The 23,134-nt window shown below is 41.3% G+C and overlaps 1 protein-coding gene across 3 annotated transcripts; it reads right to left on the bottom strand.

Moving 5' to 3' along the window:
- Window positions 1–1,955: 1,955 nt before the first annotated feature.
- On the bottom strand, window positions 1,956–22,990 carry TBP (TATA-box binding protein). Of its 3 annotated transcripts, none has more exons than XM_021670667.2 (8): window positions 22,892–22,990; window positions 20,573–20,777; window positions 15,377–15,780; window positions 13,197–13,284; window positions 9,873–9,964; window positions 7,141–7,308; window positions 3,299–3,393; window positions 1,956–2,622 (listed from the first exon to the last, which is right to left on the bottom strand). In XM_021670667.2, exons 2-8 carry the CDS (start codon window positions 20,624–20,626, stop codon window positions 2,543–2,545), a joined length of 981 nt encoding a protein of 326 aa, XP_021526342.2. In that variant the 5' UTR covers window positions 20,627–20,777; window positions 22,892–22,990; the 3' UTR covers window positions 1,956–2,542. The 3 variants fall into 3 exon arrangements, with proteins under 3 accessions (XP_021526342.2, XP_021526341.2, XP_064240161.1); XM_021670666.2 differs by having other exon boundaries at window positions 20,573–20,774; XM_064384091.1 differs by lacking the exon at window positions 22,892–22,990 and adding an exon at window positions 22,018–22,465 and having other exon boundaries at window positions 20,573–20,774.
- Between the last annotated feature and the right edge of the window lie 144 nt (window positions 22,991–23,134).

Below are 23,134 nucleotides of genomic sequence, written 5' to 3'. Positions count from 1 at the left end.
AAAAGAAATGGACAAAGAACTTCAATTATCCTTAAATGCGTGAGAGTCAGGATAATAGTTCCTACTTGAGGGAAGCCAGCAGTGTGTGGCTGGATAGGACAGGCAGCAACATTCTGTTTCTTGACCTGGGTGGTGGCTGCAAGGGTGTCTGCCTTTAAATAATACATTATGCTATACATTTGTTAGATTTCCTGTATATGTATCTACAACTGTAAGAGAAGATTTTTTTTTAAGTTATGCACATTAAACTCCTAGCCACTGATAGGAAAAATATTGGAAAGGAAAACATAAAACGACCATTTACAGATGATTACATGCCTAGAACTTTCAATGCAATCAACTAAATCATGTGATCTGAGCACTTTGGGAGGCCGAGGTGGGTGGATCATGAGGTCAAGAGATCGAGACCATCCTGGCCAACATGGAGAAACCCCGTCTCTACTAAAATTACAAAAATTAGCTGGGCGTGGTGGCGTGCGCCTGTAGTCCCAGCTACTCGGGAAGCTGAGGCAGGAGAATTCCTTGAACCCAGGAGGCGGAGGCTGCAGTGAGCTGAGATTGCGCCACTGCACTCCAGCCTGGCACCTGGCAATGGAGCAAGACTGTCTCAAAAAAAAATTAACCTAAATCAACAGCAGTAATAGGAGTTCAATAAACTTGGAATAAGAAAAATATATCAACAACAATAAATTTTGAAGTGTTATGAAAAACTTCTATTAGTAAAACAACAGAAACGATAATATACTTGAGAATTAAGGAATTAACACTTATGAAATATAAAAGCCCAGTGTGAAAAAAATTACAAAACTTTACTGAGGAAACAAGAGCTACATACATTGAAGAGATACTTCTTTCTTGAATGGGAAATAATATTGAAATGATGTCTTTCCAATTAATCCATACATTATTGGCATCACTAATGACTGGGAAGTGCAAGACAAGGGCACTTCATACACCATTCTCTTTGGACTACAAGCTGGTGTCAGTCGATTAAAACTTAGAATGTATAGTCTTTAGTTCCTCTTCTAGGGAAGTTTACTTCATGAATACAAGGGTGTTCCCTGCAGCGCTGTTCATGATACTGCAAAACTGGAGGTCACGTAAATGACCATGATTAAAGGAGCTCAGTAAGTGAAGGTACCTAGGAAGAGTATCCTAGATTCCCAGTCATGGAAATAGGTTTATGATATGTTGATGGAAAAAAGGGAAAGCTGGAAAATTGAATGGATTCCTTTATCGTTTTTTCCCAAAAATGGGATCAAATGCCATGCCCAGAAAACAAAATTTGCACAGAACAGGGCTTAGAAGATACCCACTGATCTGGTCGTTATCCCGGGGAAACAGGCAGAAGAGAAAGGAAGGAAGGACTTCCCCTTTCTGATTTTACTCCTGAGTCACGTGAAGATGTATTTTTACAATGAAAAAGAAAAAAAAAAAAACACCCTAACAATAAAACCTAAGAACACACAAATGTCCACCTGATATTCCATGAGAAAAAAACGACAAAACAAGCAAAAAAAAAAAAAAAAAAAGTTTCCGCAGAGGGTCGGCAGCCTGTGGATCGGGCACCAGCGTCCACACCTGAAGGACTCGCTCAGAGCCCACCCTCACCGCCCACTGGCTGTGTAGCTTCAGCCAGGTCCCTCAGCTGGGGCCTGCATCTCCTCACCTCTAATAAAGGAACAAACCCTAACTGCAGCTTTGGGAGGATTCCAGGCACTGTATGCCAAGTCTCTAGAAAACAACAGTTGCTCAAAATACGGAAGGCAGTAAATACGCGTCTCCTGAGCAGCTGTGAGTTCTTAGATCGTTAATGTGTTTTCATTGCAGCATCCAGTGAAATAGTGACTGAAACAAACAAGCAAACACCAAAATGGTTTCAGATGTGCTATCGAAAATACAACTTTTAGAAAACAGTGATCACATGACTCTTACACGGCATCATAACAGCAATCTAACACTTTTATAAACTGCATTTATTGTACAGAGTACTCTGAAGAAAGAAAAACTATGTACAGCCATTCATCTTCATTAACACACGTATTCTGTCCTGCAATACTGGAGAGCGGAATGTGTCTGGCACAGAAATAACCTCTAGGAGTTATAAATTAGAAAAACAACACCTTTTAAAAAGATTTTTACTTTTCCGGTAGAAATATAAAAACTGTGGTTCATGGGGAAAAACATTAAAATTAAAAAGTCCAATCAGTTGTAGAGGTGGCTTTAACACTTAAAGTTTTGTCCCTCAAACCAACCTGTCGACAGCAGTGTTTAAAATCTACGTATAAATAAGTGGGCAGCGCTGCCCAAACAGCAGCACAGCACGAGCGACTCTCAGTCATGCTGCGCGGTGTTCTCAGTGCACAAATGATGCCCTTTCCCGGCATCCCGTGGGGGGCACTTACAGAAGGGCATCACCTGGTGCCACAGCCTGCAACTCAGCATCCGTCTCCTCACACCACCACCATGTAAAGGTACCAAAACAAACTGATTTGTTTAAAAAAAACAAGTGGGTGGGGGAGGCAAGGGTAGATGGCAACCATTACGTCGTTTTCCTGAATCCCTTTAGAATAGGGTAGATGTTTTCAAATGCTTCATAAATTTCTGCTCTGACTTTAGCACCTAAGAAGACAAGTTGGAGTGGAGATAAGACACTGAAATGGCATTTCTCAACCTATTAAGAAGGGAAAATTATTACCTTAAAACAAAGCTGCAAGCACAAATCTCAACGTACCCAGTCAGTTAAGGCACAGGCGTGAAAACATTAATGGTGGAATCTCTTGTCACAATCTTATTTTGGTTTATAAAACAACACTTTCAAACAGTCATTTTAGTGACTCCAGTGTCTCATTCTATAGCTCAAGGGGCATGTCCTCATACTTCTCTCCGTGGTCCTGAACCAGGCCATAAACCAAGCAGGACAGCAATGAAAACAACCAAATCTTATTCTCCCAATTGCTGCCTTCAACTAAGCTCTTTTCTGAATCTTCCTTTCTTGTCTCGTAATCATATTGCTGACGAGTCCTAAAGCTTCAAATAACTAATTCCAAGTGAAAACAACATCTTTTATTCAATGCAATGCTCACCTCCCCACTGTAAACGAAGGCTGCTTGCAGGGCTGTGCTCAGACTTCCCTGCTCTCACTGTGCCTTTAGTGGGCATGTTTCTCATCAGACTTTGGGTGGGAGGCCTTCGTACGAGAAGCTAGCCCGCTGTCCCAACACTGAAATTTATTTTCAGCACTGACAAAATGCCGTAACTTACAAACATTCAGATACTACTTCCTGTTACAACTTACCTGTTAATACGACTTTTCCAGAAACAAAAATAAGAAGAACAATTCTGGGTTTGATCATTCTGTAGATTAAACCAGGAAATAACTCAGGCTCGTAACTGGAAGGAAAATGACAAAAACAGTTTAGAAATTAAGAGCCTTCCATGCTTTTAGATAAAATGAGGACCTGAACGAGGAAAAATGCTGAGTAAACAAGCAAACTAGTCAATGGGTAAAGCACAGTTACTCAAGCAACATCAAGGACAGAATAATTAAAGCAACTGAGGCCGACGCAGACTCCACGTGACACCACTGGACGGGAGGCGGGCTGTCCTCTTACACTTTGCCCTAATTCTATTGAATCTGGATTTTCTGATTGAAGACAAAGAGCCCTGTTTTTATGTCTGCAATCTCTGATGATAATCATTTGCTTTTACAGTCCTAATCATTTACTTCTAAGATCTGATACTGACAGTTTAACTGTTAATCATATCTCACCTCCTTAAATTGAAATATTCTCTAGCTGTTAACTTTGGTCAGGAAATTTAACCGAAGTGACATACTAGCCTGAGAATTAACTTATACCTGATTAAGCTGTCGGACTGAATGGACTAATGGTGTGTGTGGGGTATATAGATTAAGAATTATAACAATTAAGAATCTCCTCCTGGTTTCAAGTGATTCTCCTGCTTTAACCTCCCATGTAGCTGGGATTACAGGTGTGCACCACCACGTCCAGCTAATTTTGTATTTTTAGTAGACACGGGTTTCACCACGTTGGCCAGGCTGGTCTTGAACTCCTGACCTCAAGTGACCCGCCTACCTCGGCCTCCCAAAGTGCTGGGATTACAGGTGTGAGCCACCACACCAGGCCTGGTACATATTCTTCTAAGCCTAGTAATCTAATTTATCTAAGTTCAGAGAGACTGAAAACAGGATGCCTCTCTGTGTCTGTGTGTCTGACCTAAGAGAAAATTCAAGACAGGCTTCTCTAAGGGAGAGTAGAATGGGTAGATATACAGAACTCAAGTGGAAGCTTTCTAGGTGAAAAGGGAAATGAATGTGCTAGGCATAAAAGTGGCATGTGCAAAGGCGGAGGGCAGGAGGAACCAAGTGAGCCAAAGGGGCACAGAGAACTAGTGTGCCCGTGAACAGACACCAGAAGACTGTGAAATGAGGCTGTGAGGTGGGCAGGGCTGCCTGCCTGTGAGTCTTCATCTGCAAGTAGCAGGAAGATAATTAGAAAGTTGTTCCTGGGGAGAGATCCAAGATGGCTGACCACTAGCAGCTCGGGCTCGTAGCTCCCAGTGAAGGCGCAGAGAACGAGAGGACCCCACACTTTCAGACGAATTTTTGTTGCTCACGGACTAAGAGATTCCCAGCGGAGGAGCCCCACGGGTCGCCAGGGCGATTCTTCTGGCCGGCGTAGCGGTTTTGCTGGCGCCTCAGCGCGGCAGTTCTTGGTGCAGAGTCCGGAGATTCCCGGGCAGAAAAGCACCATCAATCTTAACACCGCTGTTTTGGCCGGCGCAGTGGATTGCTTAGATTTCTGCGCTGGGAATCAACAAGTTGGACGTCTGCTCAGAGACCTACTTAGAAAGTTGGTAATTACAAAGACGACAGATGGATAAATATATAATGAAGGGAAGAAACCAGCGTAAACAGGCAGAGAATACTCAAAATCAGAATGCCTCTCCCTCTACAGGGAATCGCAATTCCTCATCAGCAACGGAACAAGGCTTAATGGAGAACAAGTGTGTTCCATTATCAGAAGCAGGTTTCAAAAGGTGGGTGATAAGAAACTTCTGGGAATTAAAAGAACTTGTTCTAACCCAAAGCAAAGAAACTAAGAACCTTGAAAAAAGGTTTGATGAAATGCTAACGAGAATGGATAATTTAGAGAGGAATATAAGTGAATTGATGGAGCTGAAAAACACAACACGAGAACTTCGCGAAGTATGCACAAGTTTAAACAGTCGAATTGATCAAGCAGAAGAAAGGATATCAGATCTCGAGGACCAGCTCAGTGAAATGAAACGAGAAGACAAGATTGGAGAAAAAAGGATAAAAAGGAATGAGCAAAGTCTCCAGGAAATATGGGACTATGTGAAAAGACCTAATTTACGTTTGATAGGTGTACCTGAATGTGACGAAGAGAATGAATCCAAGTTGGAAAATACTCTTCAGGATATCATTCAGGAAAACTTTCCCAACCTAGCAAGGCAGGGTAATATTCAACTCCAGGTAATACAGAGAACACCACAAAGATATTCTTCAAGAAGACCAACCCCAAGGCACATAATTGCCAGATTTATTAGGGTTGAAATGAAGGAGAAAATACTAAGGGCAGCCAGAGAGAAAGGTCAGGTTACCCATAAAGGGAAACCTATCAGACTTACAGCAGATCTCTCAGCAGAAACCCTACAAGCCAGAAAAGAGTGGGGACCAATATTTAACATCCTTAAAGAAAAGAATTTTCAACCCAGAATTTCATATCCAGCCAAACTAAGCTTTATAATCGAAGGAAAAATTAAATCCTTTGTGAACAAACAAGTACTTAGAGAGTTCACCACCACCAGGCCTGCTTTACAAGAGCTTCTGAAAGAAGCACTATACATATAAAGGAACAACCAATATCAGCCTTTCCAAAAATATATCAAAAAGCAAAGAGCATCAACACAATGAAAAATTTACACCAACTAATGGGCAAAACAGCCAGCCAGCATCAAATGCCAGTATTAAACTCATATATATTCAAATTGGATAAAAAGCCAAAACCCATCGGTATGCTGCATCCAGACCCATCTTACATGCAAAGATACAGAAAGACTCTAAACAAAGAGAAGGAGGAAGATTTATCAACCAAACAGAGAGTAAAAATAAACAAACAAATAAAAAGCAGGAGATGCAATTCTCGCCTCTGATAAAATAGACTTTAAAGCAACAAAGATCAAAAGAGGCAAAGAAGGACATTACATAATGGCAAAAGGATCAATGTAACAAGAAGAGCTAACGATTCTATAGATCAACGAGATAGAAAATTAACAAGGATATCCAGGACTTGAACTCAGACCCGGAACAAGTAAACTTAATACATTTATAGAACTCTCCACTTCAAATACACAAAACACACATTACCAGCTCACACCTATTCCAAAAGTGACTACATAATTGGAAGTAAATCACTCCTCAGTAATCGCATAGCATTTCATAGGTTTAAATGAAATATTGGTTGGCTGCTCGTTTGTTATTTTCTTCCCTTATTCCTTCCTGTCTACATGATTAAGTATAATTATTGGTATAAAAGAGGTTTTTAATACCCATTTCTAAACTGCATTCTAGCCTGGGCAAGAAAGCAATACTCCCATTCTCTCTCTTTTTTCTCTCCCTTTTTCTTCCTCTTCTTCATTCTTTTTTTTTCTTTCTTTCTTCCTTTTTTTTTTCTTTCTTTAAAAAAAAAAAAAAAGAAAGTTGTTCCTATGGCTCAACTTCACACTTTCCTGGTGGATCTGATACACTGTTGACTAAAAGAGAAGATCCAAACTGGGAAAAAAAATTGATACAGGAGGTTAGGTTCAATTCATGCATTCCAAGTGTTTTTGGCAAGAAAATGATAAAACATACAGAAGCAGAAACAAATTCACTCTAGTAAAGTAAAGGGGAGTTGTAGGTACCACTAAGTGATACGGGAAGCAGAAGGCTGGTGACCCACTGAGAACATCAGGAAGACACTGCAAGAATACATACAACTATAACCTGCCAACTGTTCTCACATACTGAATATTTTGCATTTGTTTTATTCTGAACAATGCTTAGATTATAAATGAACTGGTGCCAGAAGCAATCATAATACATTTCACACTTACCTGCTAAACTGTTGGTGGGTGAGCACAAGGCCTTCTAACCTTATAGGGAACTTCACATCACAGCTCCCCACCATGTTCTGAATCTTGAAGTCCAAGAACTTAGCTGGAAAACCCAACTTCTGTACAACTCTAGCATATTTTCTTGCTGCCAGTCTGGATTGTTCTTCACTAGGGGAAGGAAAAAAGTGAGTTATTCATACTCAGAGCCAGCTAAAATAATTATTTAGACTAATAACTTATAAAAAGTCCACAACAGGAAACTAATGAAGTGTAAAGTGGTCAGCCCCCTTGCAACAGGAGAAAAGACTGACAGACATTCACAGTTTCCTTATGAAGTGTTCCTGGGTCCTCGACAGAAAAGGTCCTTGACAGGCCTGCCAAAATGATCACACTTTCAATTCACCAAATTACTGTAGCCCTAGATTTTATGGACATGAATTATATCATCGTCATCAATCATCACTATTTTTATATTTAAGCCCATGCATTTCTCCTGAGAGGAAAACTAACAAGCTTCATTTTGATCATAAAATGTCGATGAGATTTGTTACTGAACAACGTATTCACTAATTCTATCCTCTTTTATACCAAGACTCATCATAGATAAACATTCCTATGATGTCAGTTGTTGAATAAAACTATAACTTAGTAGTTCAGAGCTTACATAAGAAAAGCAGAATGTGGGGCAGGCATGCTGGCTCACGCCTGGAATCCCAGCACTTTGGGAGGTCAAGGTGGGCAGATCACCTGAGGTCAGGAGTTCAAGACCAGCCTGGCCAACATGGTGAAACCCCATCTCTACTAAAAATACAAAATTAGCCGGGCAGGGTGGCATGCAGCTGTAATCCCAGCTACTTGGGAGGCTTTGGCAGAAGAATCACTTGAACCTGGGAGGTAGAGGTTGCCGTGAGCCAAGATTGTGCCACTGCACTCCAGCCTGGGTGACTCCACCTCAAAAAAAAAAAAAAAAAAAAAATAGAGAAAGAAGAAAGGAAGGGAAGGAGGGAGGAGAGGAGAGGGGAGGGGAGGGCAGGGGGAAAGAGAAGGAAAAGCAGAATGTGAAAATATTGCCATAAACAAAAATTAAGCATATATATATATATCTATGCTGTGCTTTTTAATTTTCAGGTAAATTTATTGGTGGTTTCTTGCCTTGATGAAATAGTCATCCAACTAGATACACAATATTTGGTTTTCAGATGCTCTAGGACAAAAAGGGCTAAATGCTGCAGGAAAAGCCTGCCTTGATAAACCCAGTTTCTGATATTCCATGCACAGGAGAACAAGCAAACAAAAAGGCTCCTAATTAAAGAGGTTACTACTGCATGTTGTGGCCAAGGGGAAGTGAAAGGCAACGACAGATCCTTGTCCTGCCTTCTGAAAACACTCGGAGACCAGGAGCCAGAATGTCCATACCAATGGCATCCCCTTCACTGAAAGACAATTTCAAACTTCAGAAAAAGCAAGCGTCCAAAATCCCCTTCTATGTGTTGATACCTCCAAGTACATTTTAATATTCTTTCACTTATAAAGTTTTTTTTTTTTTTTCTTTTTTTTTGAGACAGAGTCTCGCTCTGTTGCCCAGGCTGGAGTGCAGTAGCACGATCTCAGCTCACTGCACCCTCCGCCTCCTGGGTTCAAGTGATTCTCCTGCCTCAGCCTCCCGAGTAGCTGGGATTACACACACCCTCCACCATACCCAGCTAATTTTTTGTATTTTTAGTAGAGACGGGGTTTCACTATGTTGATCAGGTTAGTCTTGAACTCCTGACCTCAGGTGATCCACCCAACTCAGCCTCTGAAAGTGGTGGGATTACAGGCATGAACCACCATGCCCGGCCAAAAAGTTTTAGTTTATTTGTTCAGTTCATTTATGAAGCTAATGTCACTAATTATCCCCCCAATTTTTGACTTCTACCAGGTATATGAGCTCTGTTTAGAACAGTGAGGGCCCCAGAGCACTAACTTTCAGACAGGATCACTTCGGATGCAGAACATAGGCAATGACATTTTATAAGAGGGGTGCGTTCCTTAAGATCTGCACAACTCAAACACTCATAATGAAAGCTAGTTCCAGTGAGACGCCAGGTTTCTGTGGCCAAAATATGTGGTGCTGTCAGGCTGCCAGGCCCAATAAAGTCTGCAAATGTTCTAATTCTTGATCAATTTTTTCTTCCATTTCAAGATGTATTTGTGTTAAATACAACATTTTTTACATAGAGGGAACTTTATTAATAGTTGTAATGTTATATTATATCATACCTAATTTTTTTTCTTTTTCTGGAAACAGAGTCTTGCTCTGTCTCCCATGCTGGAGTGCAATGGCGTGATCTCAGCTCACTGCAACCTCTGCCTCCCAGATTTAAGAGATTCTCATGCCTCAGCCTCCCAAGTAGCTGGGATGACAGGCATATACTACCAGGCCCGGCTAATTTTTGTATTTTTAGTAGAGATGGCATTTCATCATGTTGGTCTGGCTGGTCTCGAACTCCTGGTCTTAAGTGATCTGCCCGCCTGGGCCTCCTGGGATTACAGGTGTGAGACATCATGCCTGGCCCCTATCTAATTTTTAAGAAAATGAAATCACCGCTATCTAAAATTATTACAATCAACCATTTTAATAAGAAAGCAATAATAACATGTTAAAGCACTAACCTATAACCTAAAAACAATGAGATATCACCTTTTCGTTCATAACCCATAGACTAGAAGAATGAATTTCTTATGGCTACCTCTTGGCTCCTGTGCACACCATTTTCCCAGAACTGAAAATCAGTGCCGTGGTTCGTGGCTCTCTTATCCTCATGATTACGGCAGCAAACCGCTAAAATGGTCAGAGAGAATCGTTAGTGAGGTCATGCCAAACGGCTCAATTCTGTTAGGAGAACTACATACACGTTGACAAATCACAACTAGAAGGACATAGTACATCAAGTTATCAAAATATCTGCCCTGTATTTCTGCTACCATCACACGTAACAAATACTCCTTTGCATAAGGAGCAGAAAGTAACTGTGACTACTAAGTAAGTTATACCAAGATCTGTGTGTTCTTTCACATGGGCATTCCATCAAGAGAAATAATGTTTGCAAGATTTGGTTATGTTCTCAATAAATACCAGTGCCTCTGTTTCTACTTCGTGTTTGCTGCTTATAATGACTATAGCTTCTCTAACAATAACTTTAGTTTTATTAATATGGATTTTGAGGCAAATAAACCAACAAACCTTTTCTACCTTAATGGAATAAATCAGATTACAAGCATATCAATACGCAATGAAGTAAAATCCTGCTTCCAATTGGTCTTTAGAAACTATATTAATGTATTAAACACATACAAATGCAAATTGGGAGAAAACCAGTTTTAACTTTTATTTTCTGCTTTTTATGCTGGAAACATGTTAACTCTCGGAGGAACTTTTTCTCGCTAAGATAGTAACTCAAGGGGAAAATATTTCAACTGTGGGTTGAATTAATGGCCTCAGTTATTAGGCACAAGATCAAGAGCAAATAATTACTTTGAAATAAATTATTTAATACATGATATTTAATTATACAATAAAACCTATATATTTCTTTTCTTTTCTTTTTTTTTTTTTTTTTTGAGACGGAGTTTTTTTGCTCTTGTTACCCAGGCTGGAGTGCAATGGGGCGATCTCGGCTCACCGCAACCTCCGCCTACTGGGTTCAGGCAATTCTCCTGCCTCAGCCTCCTGAGTAGCTGGGATTACAGGCACGCGCCACCATGCCCAGCTAATTTTTTGTATTTTTAGTAGAGACGGGGTTTCACCATGTTGACCAGGATGGTCTCGATCTCTTGACCTTATGATACACCAGCCTCAGCTTCCCAAAGAAACCTATATATTTGTAATTAAAATGACTCTTTTAACAAACTAGATTGCTTTAACAATTTTATTATTAATTTTTTTAGAGACAGAGTCTCACTTTGTTGCCCAGACTAGAGTGCAGTGGTGCAATCATGGCTCACTACAACCTTGAACTCCTGAGCTCAAGAGATTCCCCTGTCTTGGCCTCCCAAGTAGCTGGGACTACAGGTGTGTGCCACCAACCCCAGATAATTTTTGAATTTTCTGATGAAACGACGTCTTAACTATGTTACCCAGGCTCATCTTGAACTCTTGGCCTCAAGCAATCCTTCCAACTTGGCCTTGCAAAGTGCTAGGATTATAGGTCTGAGCCACCATGCCCAGTGTTTAACAATTTTAGTTTAAAAACTGCTAAGTCGGCTGGGCACAGTGGCTCACGCTTGTAATCCCAGCACTCTGGGAGGCTGAGGCGGGTGGATCATGAGGTCAGGAGTTCGGGGCCAGCCTGGGCAACACAATGAAACCCCGTCTCTACTAAAATACAAAAAATTAGCTGGGCATGGTGGTAGATAACTGTAATCCTAGCTACTCAGGAGGCTGAGGGAGGAGAATTGCTTGAACCCGGGAGGCAGAAGTTGTAGTGAGCCGAGATTGTGTCACTGCACTGCAGCCTGGGTGACAGAGCGAGACTCCATCTCAAAAAAAAAAGAAAAATTGCTTTATGTCTTCCCTGTGATTTTATCAACATCTAAAAATGTTAGCAGTCTACTGCAGTTTACATGAGTTGCAGGAAAAGCCTAGCTATGCTGAATTTCCGGAATCACCTCTACTATATATACACATGTATTTTGTTTTGTTGTTGTGACACGGAGTCTCGCTCCGCTGCCCAGGCTGGAGCGCAGTGGTGCGATCTGGGCTCACTACAACCTCCGCCTCCCAGGTTCAGGCGATTCTCCTGCCTCAGCCTCCCGAGTAGCTGGGACTACAGCATGCCACCTCGCCCGGCTAATTTTTTATATTTTTAGTAGAGACAGCATTTCACCACGTTAGCCAGATGGTCTTGATCTTCTGACCTCGTGATCTACCCACCCCGGCCTCCCAAAGTGCTGGGATTACAGGCATGAACCACTGTGACCAGCTCCTCTACTATTTTTATTTGTTAGATAACTAATATCACTTCACTAAAGATCAGAAAGTCATAAAATTATGTATTCAACTAAATAGTTATAATAGATAAAATATTAATTCTTTGAGTGCCACATTTCATGCAGACTCACTGTGTGTGGTTAAAAGGCGGTTCTCAGGCCCTTAGCTATCTTTGAGATCTTAGATGTTTCAGGGATTTAAAGATGCACCCTAAGTTCATTACTTAACATTTCTCTCAGTGCAGCTAATGTTCATCCAAATTACCTTATCTACTATAGCTGGCAAACACCATCCCTATACACATACAAAATTCTTCACATGATCCAGATGCTATATATATATAAATATAAATATATATAACTTAGCTTATTTTATAGACTGCTATTATTCCCAAGGATTCTTATAAATCATTATAAATTCTTATAATATGAGATGAACTTGTTCTAATCACTAAATATCCAAGATATAAAACAATGCACATTTCACTTTAGATCTTCATTTTGTTGGTGTCAAGAAACAAGCATAACACAGTCTTTGATATACAGATTTTTGTTTTTGAGACAGAGTCTCACTCTGTCACCCAGGCTGGAATGCAATGGCATGATCTCCACTCACTGCAACCTCTGCCTACTAGGTTCAAGCGATTCTCCTGCCTCAGCCTCCTGGGTAGCTGGGATTACAGGCGCATGCCACCAGGTCCAGCTAATTTTTGTATCTTTAGTAGAGACGGGATTTCACCATGTTGGCCAGGCTGGTCTTGAATTCCTAACCTCAGGTGATCTGCCCACCTCGGCCTCCCAAAGTACTGGGATTACAGCCGTGAGCCACCAAGCCCAGCCAAATTTTTTTTTTCTTTTAAGAGACAGGGTCTCGCCATGTTGCCTGGGCTGGTCTTGAACTCCTAGGCTCAAGCAATTCTCTTTCCTTGGCCTCCCAAAGTGCTGGGATTACAGGCATGAACCACTGTGCCTGGCCTGATCTACAGACATTTGTTACATAGCATGAGATATATTAAAAATATAGAGACATGGCAGAGAAGACAAAAAAGAAAAAAAAACAGAAATACATTAAAAATAGATCTAACCTTGGGATTATATTCGGCATTTCGGGCACGAAGTGCAATGGTCTTTAGGTCAAGTTTACAACCAAGATTCACTGTGGATACAATATTTCTGTAAGACATTTAAAAAGAAAACATGACTATTTAAATTACTTAACTTTCATAGGATGAGGTGTTAGATATTACATAGACATCTGATTATTTCAACCAGGCTTTAATTTTTTTAAATTGCTCACATTTATTGTTAAGTGTTTAACAAGTATCATGTACACGTTGAGCATTTTGTACAGATGACTCCACTTAATACTTGTAATGCACTGAGGTGGTAGTTACCAGTATTCCCACATGCAGATAAACAAGCTCAGGCTTAAAGGGAGTGCAGCTTGCTCAGGATGCTCATGGCTCCCAAATGGTGGAGCCAGGATTTGAGTCTATCTCCAGAGCCACGCCCTTGGCCTCCTCATAGACAAACTCAACTCTCATCTGTGAGCTCTGAAAAGCCACCACTACCACCCTACTCCTAAAAGAAGTCGGTATTTATATTGAAGATAAGCAGGCATGAACCACCTCAGTTCTCTCAAAGTAAGTATCTTTTGGAAAAACAAGAGCTAAGTGTCTTTAGGAAAAAAAAAGCAAAACCCTGCTTTCTCTTCTAATGAACTCTCAGTAAACAAGGATCAACAGAGCCATCTGTGTCCACTGACCCTTTTCATTTTTCAATGTTCTTAAATCACTTAATGAATAACGTACATAAGGATAAAGATATACTAAGAAGTAACTTTATTAGAAATCTTAATAAAAATTTAAACAACAAACTCATATTTTCATTACACATTTTTCTGCTTATGAAAGTATATATACTTGAAATGGGCAATGCCCTTTGAATGCAATCAACTGCTCAAAAACTGTCTTCCATAGACCTGGAAATCACCATCCCAAGAATATTGATTCCAGATTTCAGATGCATAGGTTCAAATAGCTCATTGTTGCTTCTAGTTCTTTTTCTTGTACTGTCAAAATGCAATACTTGTGAAAACTTGATGGCTCATAATTTTGTTCAACAGAGAATGGCAGTCTAAGATACACAGCTGTAAAGCCAATTAGGGTGATCAACACAATGAATGTTTTCATTTCTGTACCATCTATTTCCTTCGAATCACCTTTGTATACACACCTGCCTTTAGCATTTGTTCACTTGTGAACTATATCAAGTAGATTTTAGTGTATCGATCACAACTTTAGTCACATAGCTGTTGAATGTATTCTCATATATTTTCAATAATTTAATAATTACCTTAATTCCTTTTAAGCCTACAAGATTTAGAGGGCACTGAATTACAAACCAGTAGGGCTCTTAGTAGATAGTGGAAATTCAGGACTGTGCACGACTGGATGCTCTATAGAGTATTAGAACAACAAAGGCACTGGCAAGAAACAAACACCTGTCTGGACTGTTTGTGATTTAAATCAGAAATGCAAACTTAAACACCCCGGGAGTCAGACAGGCATGCTGGACACATGGGAGCTAACAAGGCTCTCTCTAAAATCACTAAAATTACTTTATTTTTAAAATTGTGTGTGGGGTCAAACAAAATTGTGGAGGCAAATTTAGGTCTTTGGGTGAAAGTTAGCATCCACAATTACACGCCACTTAGTTCCAAAAATGATCAGAGACAGCTTATAAACAACAACCATATACGCAACACGGTGAACAAATGCAGGTGGGAAATACGAGATCTAAAGGGAGCATGGAGGAGGAGGGTGTCTGTACAAGAAACCTGAGGCTATGCAGAGGCTGCAAGTAACCTGTTCATTTGGTCATAAGCTTTCTACGATGAAAGGGTATACACTTCTTATTGACTGGGAATATTTGGAAAAGATATAAATCACAAGCTCAATCACGACACTGTGATTCAGCGATATCAGATACAGGGAAATGTCTATAATAGTAACAGGGGAATTCAGATTAAATTTTGTTGTTTCAAGTATATAAACACAAATGACCACATTTCTGAACTGTTAAGAGAGCCTTTTACTGAGGGCACCAAGACAGCTTTGCTCCCTTTCCCAAGTGTGAGATAAAGCAACTTGATACACCATCGCCATCGGCGCCACTCCCTTAATAAAAGGATCCAGCTAAAAGCAGAGCAGGAACACAGCTCAAAGGGACTCCTAAGGGGAGGAGACATGAAACAAGTACTCACTGCAGCTGCGGGACAATCCCAGAGCTCTCAGACGCTGGTGTGGCGGGAGTGATGGGGGTCATGGGGGTCACAGGGGAGGGATACAGTGGAGTGGTGCCCGGCAAGGGTGCGGTTGTGAGAGTCTGTGAGTGGAAGAGCTGTGGCGCCTGGCCCGAGGTTCCCTGTGTCGCCTGCTGGGACGCTGCCTGCTGGGACGTCGACTGCTGAACGGCTGCGGCTGCCACTGCCTGATGTTGTTGCTGCTGCTGCTGCTGCTGTTGCTGCTGCTGCTGCTGCTGCTGCTGCTGCCTTTGTTGCTCTTCCAAAATAGACAGACTGTTGGTGCTCTGAATAGGCTGTGGGGTCAGTCCAGTGCCATAAGGCATCATTGGACTGAAGATTGGGATGCCAGGAGTCATGGCACCCTGTGGAAAGCAAGGAGAAAAACAGGTTAGGGTAGCTGGTGCTAAGTGCTGGTGGAACTTTCCTGGTAGAACAGCAGGTGAGATGTGCAAAGGCAGATACCTTCTCAGGATAATGGGGTTGTTAAACGTTAATTAGGGAAGAACCTGCTATTCTTAAACATGTTGCTTTCTCCTCTAATATCACATACTGGATAAACATGAAGAAAAACTGATAAGCTGAGCTTTGGAAAAATTAAAAACTTCTGTTCTTTGAAAGACACCACTGAGAAAATTAAAAGGCAAGCCACAGACTGGAAAAAAAAATGCCTGTAACACACACATCTGAGACAGGTCTGGTAAACAGAATAATCAAGAGCTCCGACAACTCCATAAAAGAAGATCAACGAATAATTAAGAAGGGCAAAAGATGTGAAAGACATATTACAAATGAAGACACAGGCAAACCTTGGAGATACTCCGGTTTAGGTTCCAGACCATCTCAATAAAGAAAGCAGTATCAAGTTTTTGGTTTCCCAGTGTCTATAAAAGTTATGTTTACACCATACTGTAGTCTATTAAGTGTGCAATAGCATTACATCTAAAAATATGTATATACCTTAATTTTAAAATGCTGTATTGCTAAAAATGCTAACAATCATGTAAGCCTCTAGCAAGTCATAATCATTTTGCTGACAGAGGGTCTTGCTTCGGTGTCGATGGCTGTTGACTGATCAGGGTGGTAGCTGTGGCAATTTCTTAAAGTAAGACCGATGAAGTTTGCCATATTGATTCTTCCTTTCACTAAAGATGTCCCTGTAGCATACGATGCTGTTTGACAGCATTTTACCCACACTAGAACTTATTTCACAGTTGGAGTCAATCCTCTCACACCCTCCTGCTGCTTTATCAACTAAGTTTACGTAATATTCTAAATCCTTTGTCATCAGTTCAACAATGCTCACATCCTCTTCACCGAGAGTCAATTCCATCTCGAGAAACCACTTTCTTTTCTCATCCACAAGAAGCAATTCCTCATCTGTTCAGGTTTTAGCAAAACATTGCAGCAATTCAGTCACATCTTCAGGATCCACTTCTAATTTTACTTCACTTGCTATTTCCACCACAGCTGCAGTAACTTCTAGCCCTGAAGTCCAGAACCTCTCAAAGTCATCCACAAGGATTGGAATAAACTTCTTCCAAACTTCTATTCATGTTGATATTTTGACCTCCTCCTGTGAATCATGAATGTTCTTAATGGCGCCTAGAATGGCGAATCTTTTCCAGAAGGTTTTCAGTTCACTTTGCCCAGATCCATCAGAGGAATCACTATCTGTGGCAGCTACAGCAGATGCCCCTTGCTCCCCACTTCCTTTCTTTGAGACAGGGTCTCACTGTTTCCCAGGCCAGAGTACAGTGGTGTGATGACAGCTCATTGTGACCTTTAACTTCTGGGCTCCATTGATCCTCCTGCCTCAGCCTTCTAAGTACCTGGATCTACAGGGGCATGCCTCCATGACCAGCTAATTTAAAAATTTTTTTCTCTAGGGACTTGCTTTGTTACCCAGGTTGGTCTTGAACTCCTGGCTTCAAGCGATCCTTCCACCTTGGCCTTCCCAAAGTACTGAAATAACAAGCATGAGCCACCATGCCCAGCTGTATTTCTTAAATAGTAAGAATTGAAAGTTGAAATTACTCCTTGATTCACGGGCTGCAGAATGGATATATTATTTAAGCAGGCATGAAAACAGTATTAATCTCCTTGTTCTTCTCTATCAGAGCTTGTGGACAACCAGTTACATGTTAGTGGGTAACAGTATTTTGAAATGAATCTTTTTTCTGAGCAGTAAGTCTCAATGAGCTTAAAATACTCAGTAAACTATGCTGTAAACAGACGTGCTGTCATCAGATTTTGTTGTTCTGTTTACTGAGAACAGGCAGAGTAGATACAGCGTAATTTTTAAGAGCCCTGTGATTTTAGAACGGTAAAGAGCACTGGCCTCAACTTAAAGTCACCAGCTGTATTAGCTCCTAACTACAGCCAGCCAATCCTCTGACGCTTTGAAGCTAAGCATTGATTTCTCCTCTCTAGCTATAGAAGTCCTAGATAGCGTCTTCTTCCAGTAGAAGGCTGTTTCATCTACATTAAAAATCTGTTATTTAGTGTAGTCACCTACATCAATTATCTCAGCCTGATCTTCCATATAACTTGCTGCTTCATGTTGCATTTTTATGTTGTAGAGACGGCTTCTTTTCTTAAACCTCATGAATAAACCTCTGCTAGCTTCAAAATTTTCTTCTACAGCTTCCTCTCCTCTCTCAGCCCTTACAGAACTGAAGAGAGTTAAGGCCTTGCTCTGGATTACTCTGGCTTAAGGGAATATTGTGGGTGGTCTGATCTTCGATCCAGACCACTGACACTTTCTCAATATAAGCAATAAGGCTGTTTTGCTTTCTTATCATTTGTGAGTTTACTGGAGTAGCACTTTTAATTTCCTTTAAGAATTTTTCCCTTGCATTCACAACTTGGCTATTTGGCGCAAGAGGCCTAGCTTTCAGCCTATCTCAACTTTCAACATGCCTTCCTCACTAAGCATAATCATTTCTAGCTTTTGATTTAAAATGAGCAATGTCAGCTCTTCCCTTCACCTGAACACTTAATTAAAGGTCACTGTAAGGTTATTAATTAGCCTAATTTTCATATTGTTGTGTCTCAGGGAATAGGGAGGACCAAGGAGAGGGAGAGATGGGGGAATGGCTAGTCAGATCATAGACATTTATCAATTAAGTTCCTGTATTATATGGGCACAGTTTATGACATTCAAAAATAATTATAATAGTAACATCAAAGATCACTGATCACAATAACAGATAATAATGAAAAGGTTTGGCTGGGTACAGTGGCTCATGCCTGTAATCCCAACACTCTGGGAGGGTGAGGTGGGTGGATCACTTGCAGCCAGTAGTTCAAGACCAGCCTAGCCAACACAGTGAAACCCCGTCTGCACTAAAAATACAAAATTTGGCTGGGTGTGGTGGCACATGCCTGTAATTCCAGCTACTCGGGAGGCTGAGGCACGAGAATCGCTTGAACTCAGGAGGTGGAGGTTGCAGTAAGCCAAGACTGCATCACTGCACTTCAGCCTGGGTGACAGAGTAAATTTTTTTTTGTCTGCCAAAAAAAAAAAGAAAGAAAGAAAGAAAAAAAGAAAAGAGAATGTTTGGTAACAGTAACAAATAATAAGGAAAAAGTCTGAAATCCTGCAACAATTACCAAAATCTGACACCAAGACATGCTGTTAGAAAAACAAGGCCAACAACAGGCTCGCCGGGTACAGGTTCACCACAACCTTCAATCTGTCCAACATGCAGTACTGTGAAAGGCAGTGAAGTGAGGCGGGCCTGTGTATGAGCGGCGGGTAAGGACTTGCCAAGGTGCTCGGGAACGTTAGTAATCAGGCAAATAAAAACCAAAGCCACGGTAAAACACTGTGAGTGATCCCTAGAGTAAAAGCAACAGTAGAAAGACTGACAGCACCAAGTGTTGGTGAGGATGTGGAGCAACTAAAATTCTCTCATGCTGCAAAACACTAGAGCCACTTCAGAAAACAGTTTGGCAGTTTCTTATAAAGTTATACACACACTGATAAAGGACCTAGCAATCTTACTCCTAAGCATTTACCCATGAGAAATAATCACAGTGAATTCAAAGTCTACACAAATATGTATAGTGCTTTTATTCATAATAGCGCCATACTGGAAAGACCTCAAATGTGAGCAACTGGAGAATGGATAAACTGCGGAACACAGAACAATGGAGTGCTACTTGGCTATACAGACGGATTAACTACTGATACACAAACAGCACACTGGGCTAGGAGCTCATACACACACAAAAAAGCATACGCTGTATGATTCCATCTATACGAAATTCTAGAATAGACAAAACTAATCTTTAGCATTGAAAAGCAGATTCAGTAGTTGCCTGGGGCCAACGAAGTGGCTATAAAGGGGAAGAAGGGACTTTTTAAGTAATTGAAATGTTCCATAACTTACACAGGTATATACAATTGTCAAAACAACTGGCATTTAAAATCATTATTTTTATTGTATGCAAATTATATTTCGACAGGAGTTACTGAATTTTTTTTTTTTGAGACCAAGTCTTGCTCTGTTCCCCAGGCTAGAGAGTAGTGGCACGATCACTGCTCACTACAACCTTCGCCTCCCAGGTTTAAGCGATTCTTCTTGCCTCAGACTCCTGAGTAGCTGGGATTACAGGCGCCCACCATCACACCTGACTAATTTTTGTATATCTAGTAAAGATGGGGTTTCACCAGGGTGGTCTCAAACTCCTGACCTCAGGTGATCTGCCCACCTTGGCCTCCCAAAGTGCTGGAATTACAGGCGTGAGCCACCACTCCTGGCCACAAAAATTATTAAAGTAGAAGGGTGGTTGAGAGCTTGAAATGTAAAAAGGGAAAAATAAAACTAGAAAATAATTTGGTGAGGGTGATTTTTCAAAATCAAAGAACCTATATAATCATTTGGAACATTCTCATAAGTGTTTGTCAAAAGATTAATGTTTTATAAACAAATACATAATTTAGCTTCCAAACAGACTCCCCAAATAAAACACTATTGTGCCAATTCAAAGCCTAATAGAACATTTCAACAAAATAAGGCTTAAAAATATATATATAATCATTTTCAAAAACAGATCATTAAATACCCTTCTTTCCCTTTGATACCATCTCTTGAAGTACAGATTTCTGCTCTCCCCCCTATTCTCATTCTCTCCCTCCTGCTGTATTACCTGAGGGGAGGCCAAGCCCTGAGCGTAAGGTGGCAGGCTGTTGTTCTGATCCATGATGTTCACTTTCTTCTTGGTAAACCAGAAACCCTTGGGCTGGAACTTGTATCACCATTCAATTTTTTCCTAGAGCATCTCCAGCACACTCTTCTCAGCAACTTCCTCAATTCCTTGGGTTATCTTCACACACCAAGAGACAGTGATGCTGCTTTGGAAAAAAAGCCTGAAGTTTAATTTAAGGATTCAGGTAACCTGTACAGTCCTATAAGGCAGTTCCATGCTATACAAAACACAAACAAGAAAACCAATGAAGCTATTCTGGAATACACTGCCTTTCACCTTATAATCCTAAAGTCTTACTCCTTCCATGTTTCCTGTGATTGCAAGTAAAATCACCAACAAAACAAAAGTCATTTTGTTACACGTTTAAATACTCTGATAATGCTCAAAGTCCAGGTGTTATAACCAGCATTAAAAACTTTTGAGGAAAAATACCTAGAGAAAACCAATTCCTAAGCAAACTGTAATATCACAGCAGAGTAGTCATTAAGCACTGTATATACAGCACTGTTAAGCAAAGTTCAGATCTTTATTCCAATTTTACATCCTCTATAATGTCTTGGGCAAAAAATTAAGTAAATATACTTCAGAGTCATCATTTTTTGAGCTCCTACTGTAATAAAACTGTAAAAAGGAGCTGCACAAAGATAAAACACTGCATTTTTGTAAATAATAATCTTACCTCTTTAGAACACATTAATGCAAACTGTGCCTGTTATCTGGCTTTTCTTAAATCATCATTTCTTTACTCACTACATATCTGAAGTGAGTTTATAATAATAACATTCTCACACAGAACTTCAGGTCTCAAAGTTACAAATTATATGTCCAAAGACCCTTCAGGCATATGCACTTCAAACATGTGCTGGTACAGAGTAGACACTCAGATATTTGCTGAATGAATGAAAGATTCTGAGGATCGCTTTGAAAGGGCTAAGGCCCCCGAAGACTCTGTATCCTACATACTCATCACCGAAAAAATGACCAAAAAAGAAAGCAAGCAAACTCTGCTTCTGAAAATAAAAATATCAGAGATGTTTTAAAAATTACACCTTTTGACAGTTACCGTATAATAACAGTAACAGAAGTGATGCAGACGAGGATGTAAAGATTAGGAGGACACAGTCCTTGGCATCCAAGTGTTCAATATAAAGGGTATGCAAATAATTACTATAAAACATAGTATTATAATAGCAGGTGCGCCCTAAGCTAAGCTTCTTGAATGCAGAAACCAGTCTTTGTGATCTCTGCATCTAGCACTATGCCTGGAATACAGTATGTGACCATGAATGAGTGCATGTATGCCCCTGGAAGAGAAGACAATACAGACTAACAGCCGATTACTACGAAGAGAGGGCAGTGTTTTCACAAAACAAGGACCGTCTAACCTGGGTCTCACGAGGTGAATAGGAATTTACAGATCAGGGCTTCAGATAAACGAGGTAATATTGAAAAAGCATGCAGTATGAAGGCGACAAGCTTAGTATGACTGTATAGGTCACTACAGGAGATGACACAGCACGTATTGGTAGGCTTGTACCACTTTTCGCAAATAAGTCTACAGAAGAAACCGCACAGTGATTACTGCACTAATTGATCCCCAGAAAAGAGTTGTTTGCTGGGTATCTTCATCTCTTCGAAATTGAAACATCAAATTCGATATTTTTTGGAGGCAATGTAACTCTGCAGAGCCTTCTAGTGTCTGTCTGTCTAAATGAAGCATAGTCTTTTCACAGAAAAGTCTACCTAGAGGTTTGGAAAACCACGATGGCCTGAACCGAGAGACGGGAGGCCCCGTAAACAAAGTGATGTGCGCTGTATCCCAAGCACCACTGTGTCCGCTGTCTCGGGCTTCTCACAAAGTACTCAAGTCTCAATGCTGGTGGCGAAACAGGCGGGCGCAGGCCGCAGTGAATCCGCCTTCGAACACGGAGAAGAAGCGGATGGCAGCACAGGGCAGAATAAACTTCGGGTCTTCGATGCAAGGGACCGTCCTGTCCCGCCCGCCCCGCCGAGCCCGCCGGTTCCCTGCGCCCCGCACTCGGATGACGGGAAGCCGCTCGCGAACCACAGCAGAACACGGCACCAGGCGGGAGCGGCCGAGCGGCCGTTACAGGCCGAACGGCAGCAGCACGAGCGGGAGGAACGTCCCCTGCAGGGCCTGCGCGCGCCAATTCCTCGTCTCTTCCCCACCGTCACCCCCAGGCCTCAGAGCAGTGGTCGCCTCCGCCCGAACCCTCAGAAAAGAGAACGAGCTGTTACCTGGGTCACTGCAGAGATCACTATGGGCCCGCGGAAACGAAGTTAAACAGCCGGCGGCCCAGGCGCCCGCCACAGCGACCCTGCCCGACCCCAGTGAACTCCAGGCGCGCGTTGATAACGTCACTTCCGCCAGTTCCGCCCTCGGCTTCAGCGAATTGTTCTCACTGGGGTCGTGGCCATGCGAAGTGTGGGCACTTGGTGACTTCCTGTGTTTCTGTAGGCGTGGAGCTTAAGGGAAGGAGG

Source organism: Aotus nancymaae, unplaced genomic scaffold, assembly GCF_030222135.1.
Source record: "Aotus nancymaae isolate 86718 unplaced genomic scaffold, 86718_ANA_hifiasm-v0.15.2.pri h1tg000034l, whole genome shotgun sequence".
In the NCBI taxonomy this organism is placed as follows: domain Eukaryota; kingdom Metazoa; phylum Chordata; class Mammalia; order Primates; family Aotidae; genus Aotus; species Aotus nancymaae.
Note: the sequence above shows the minus strand (reverse complement) of the source record. Positions and strands in the feature narration are given on the sequence as shown.

What these genes read in the sequence shown, in the direction of transcription:
- TBP (XM_021670667.2), bottom strand. Translation starts at nt 20,626, where the DNA reads ATGGATCAGAACAACAGCCTGCCACCTTACGCTCAGGGCTTGGCCTCC. An exon ending in AGGGCTTGGCCTCCCCTCAG is followed by an intron (nt 15,781 to 20,572) that starts GTAATACAGCAG and finishes TGCTTTCCACAG; the next exon opens with GGTGCCATGACTCCTGGCAT. An exon ending in ATGCCGAATATAATCCCAAG is followed by an intron (nt 9,965 to 13,196) that starts GTTAGATCTATT and finishes TGACCATTTTAG; the next exon opens with CGGTTTGCTGCCGTAATCAT.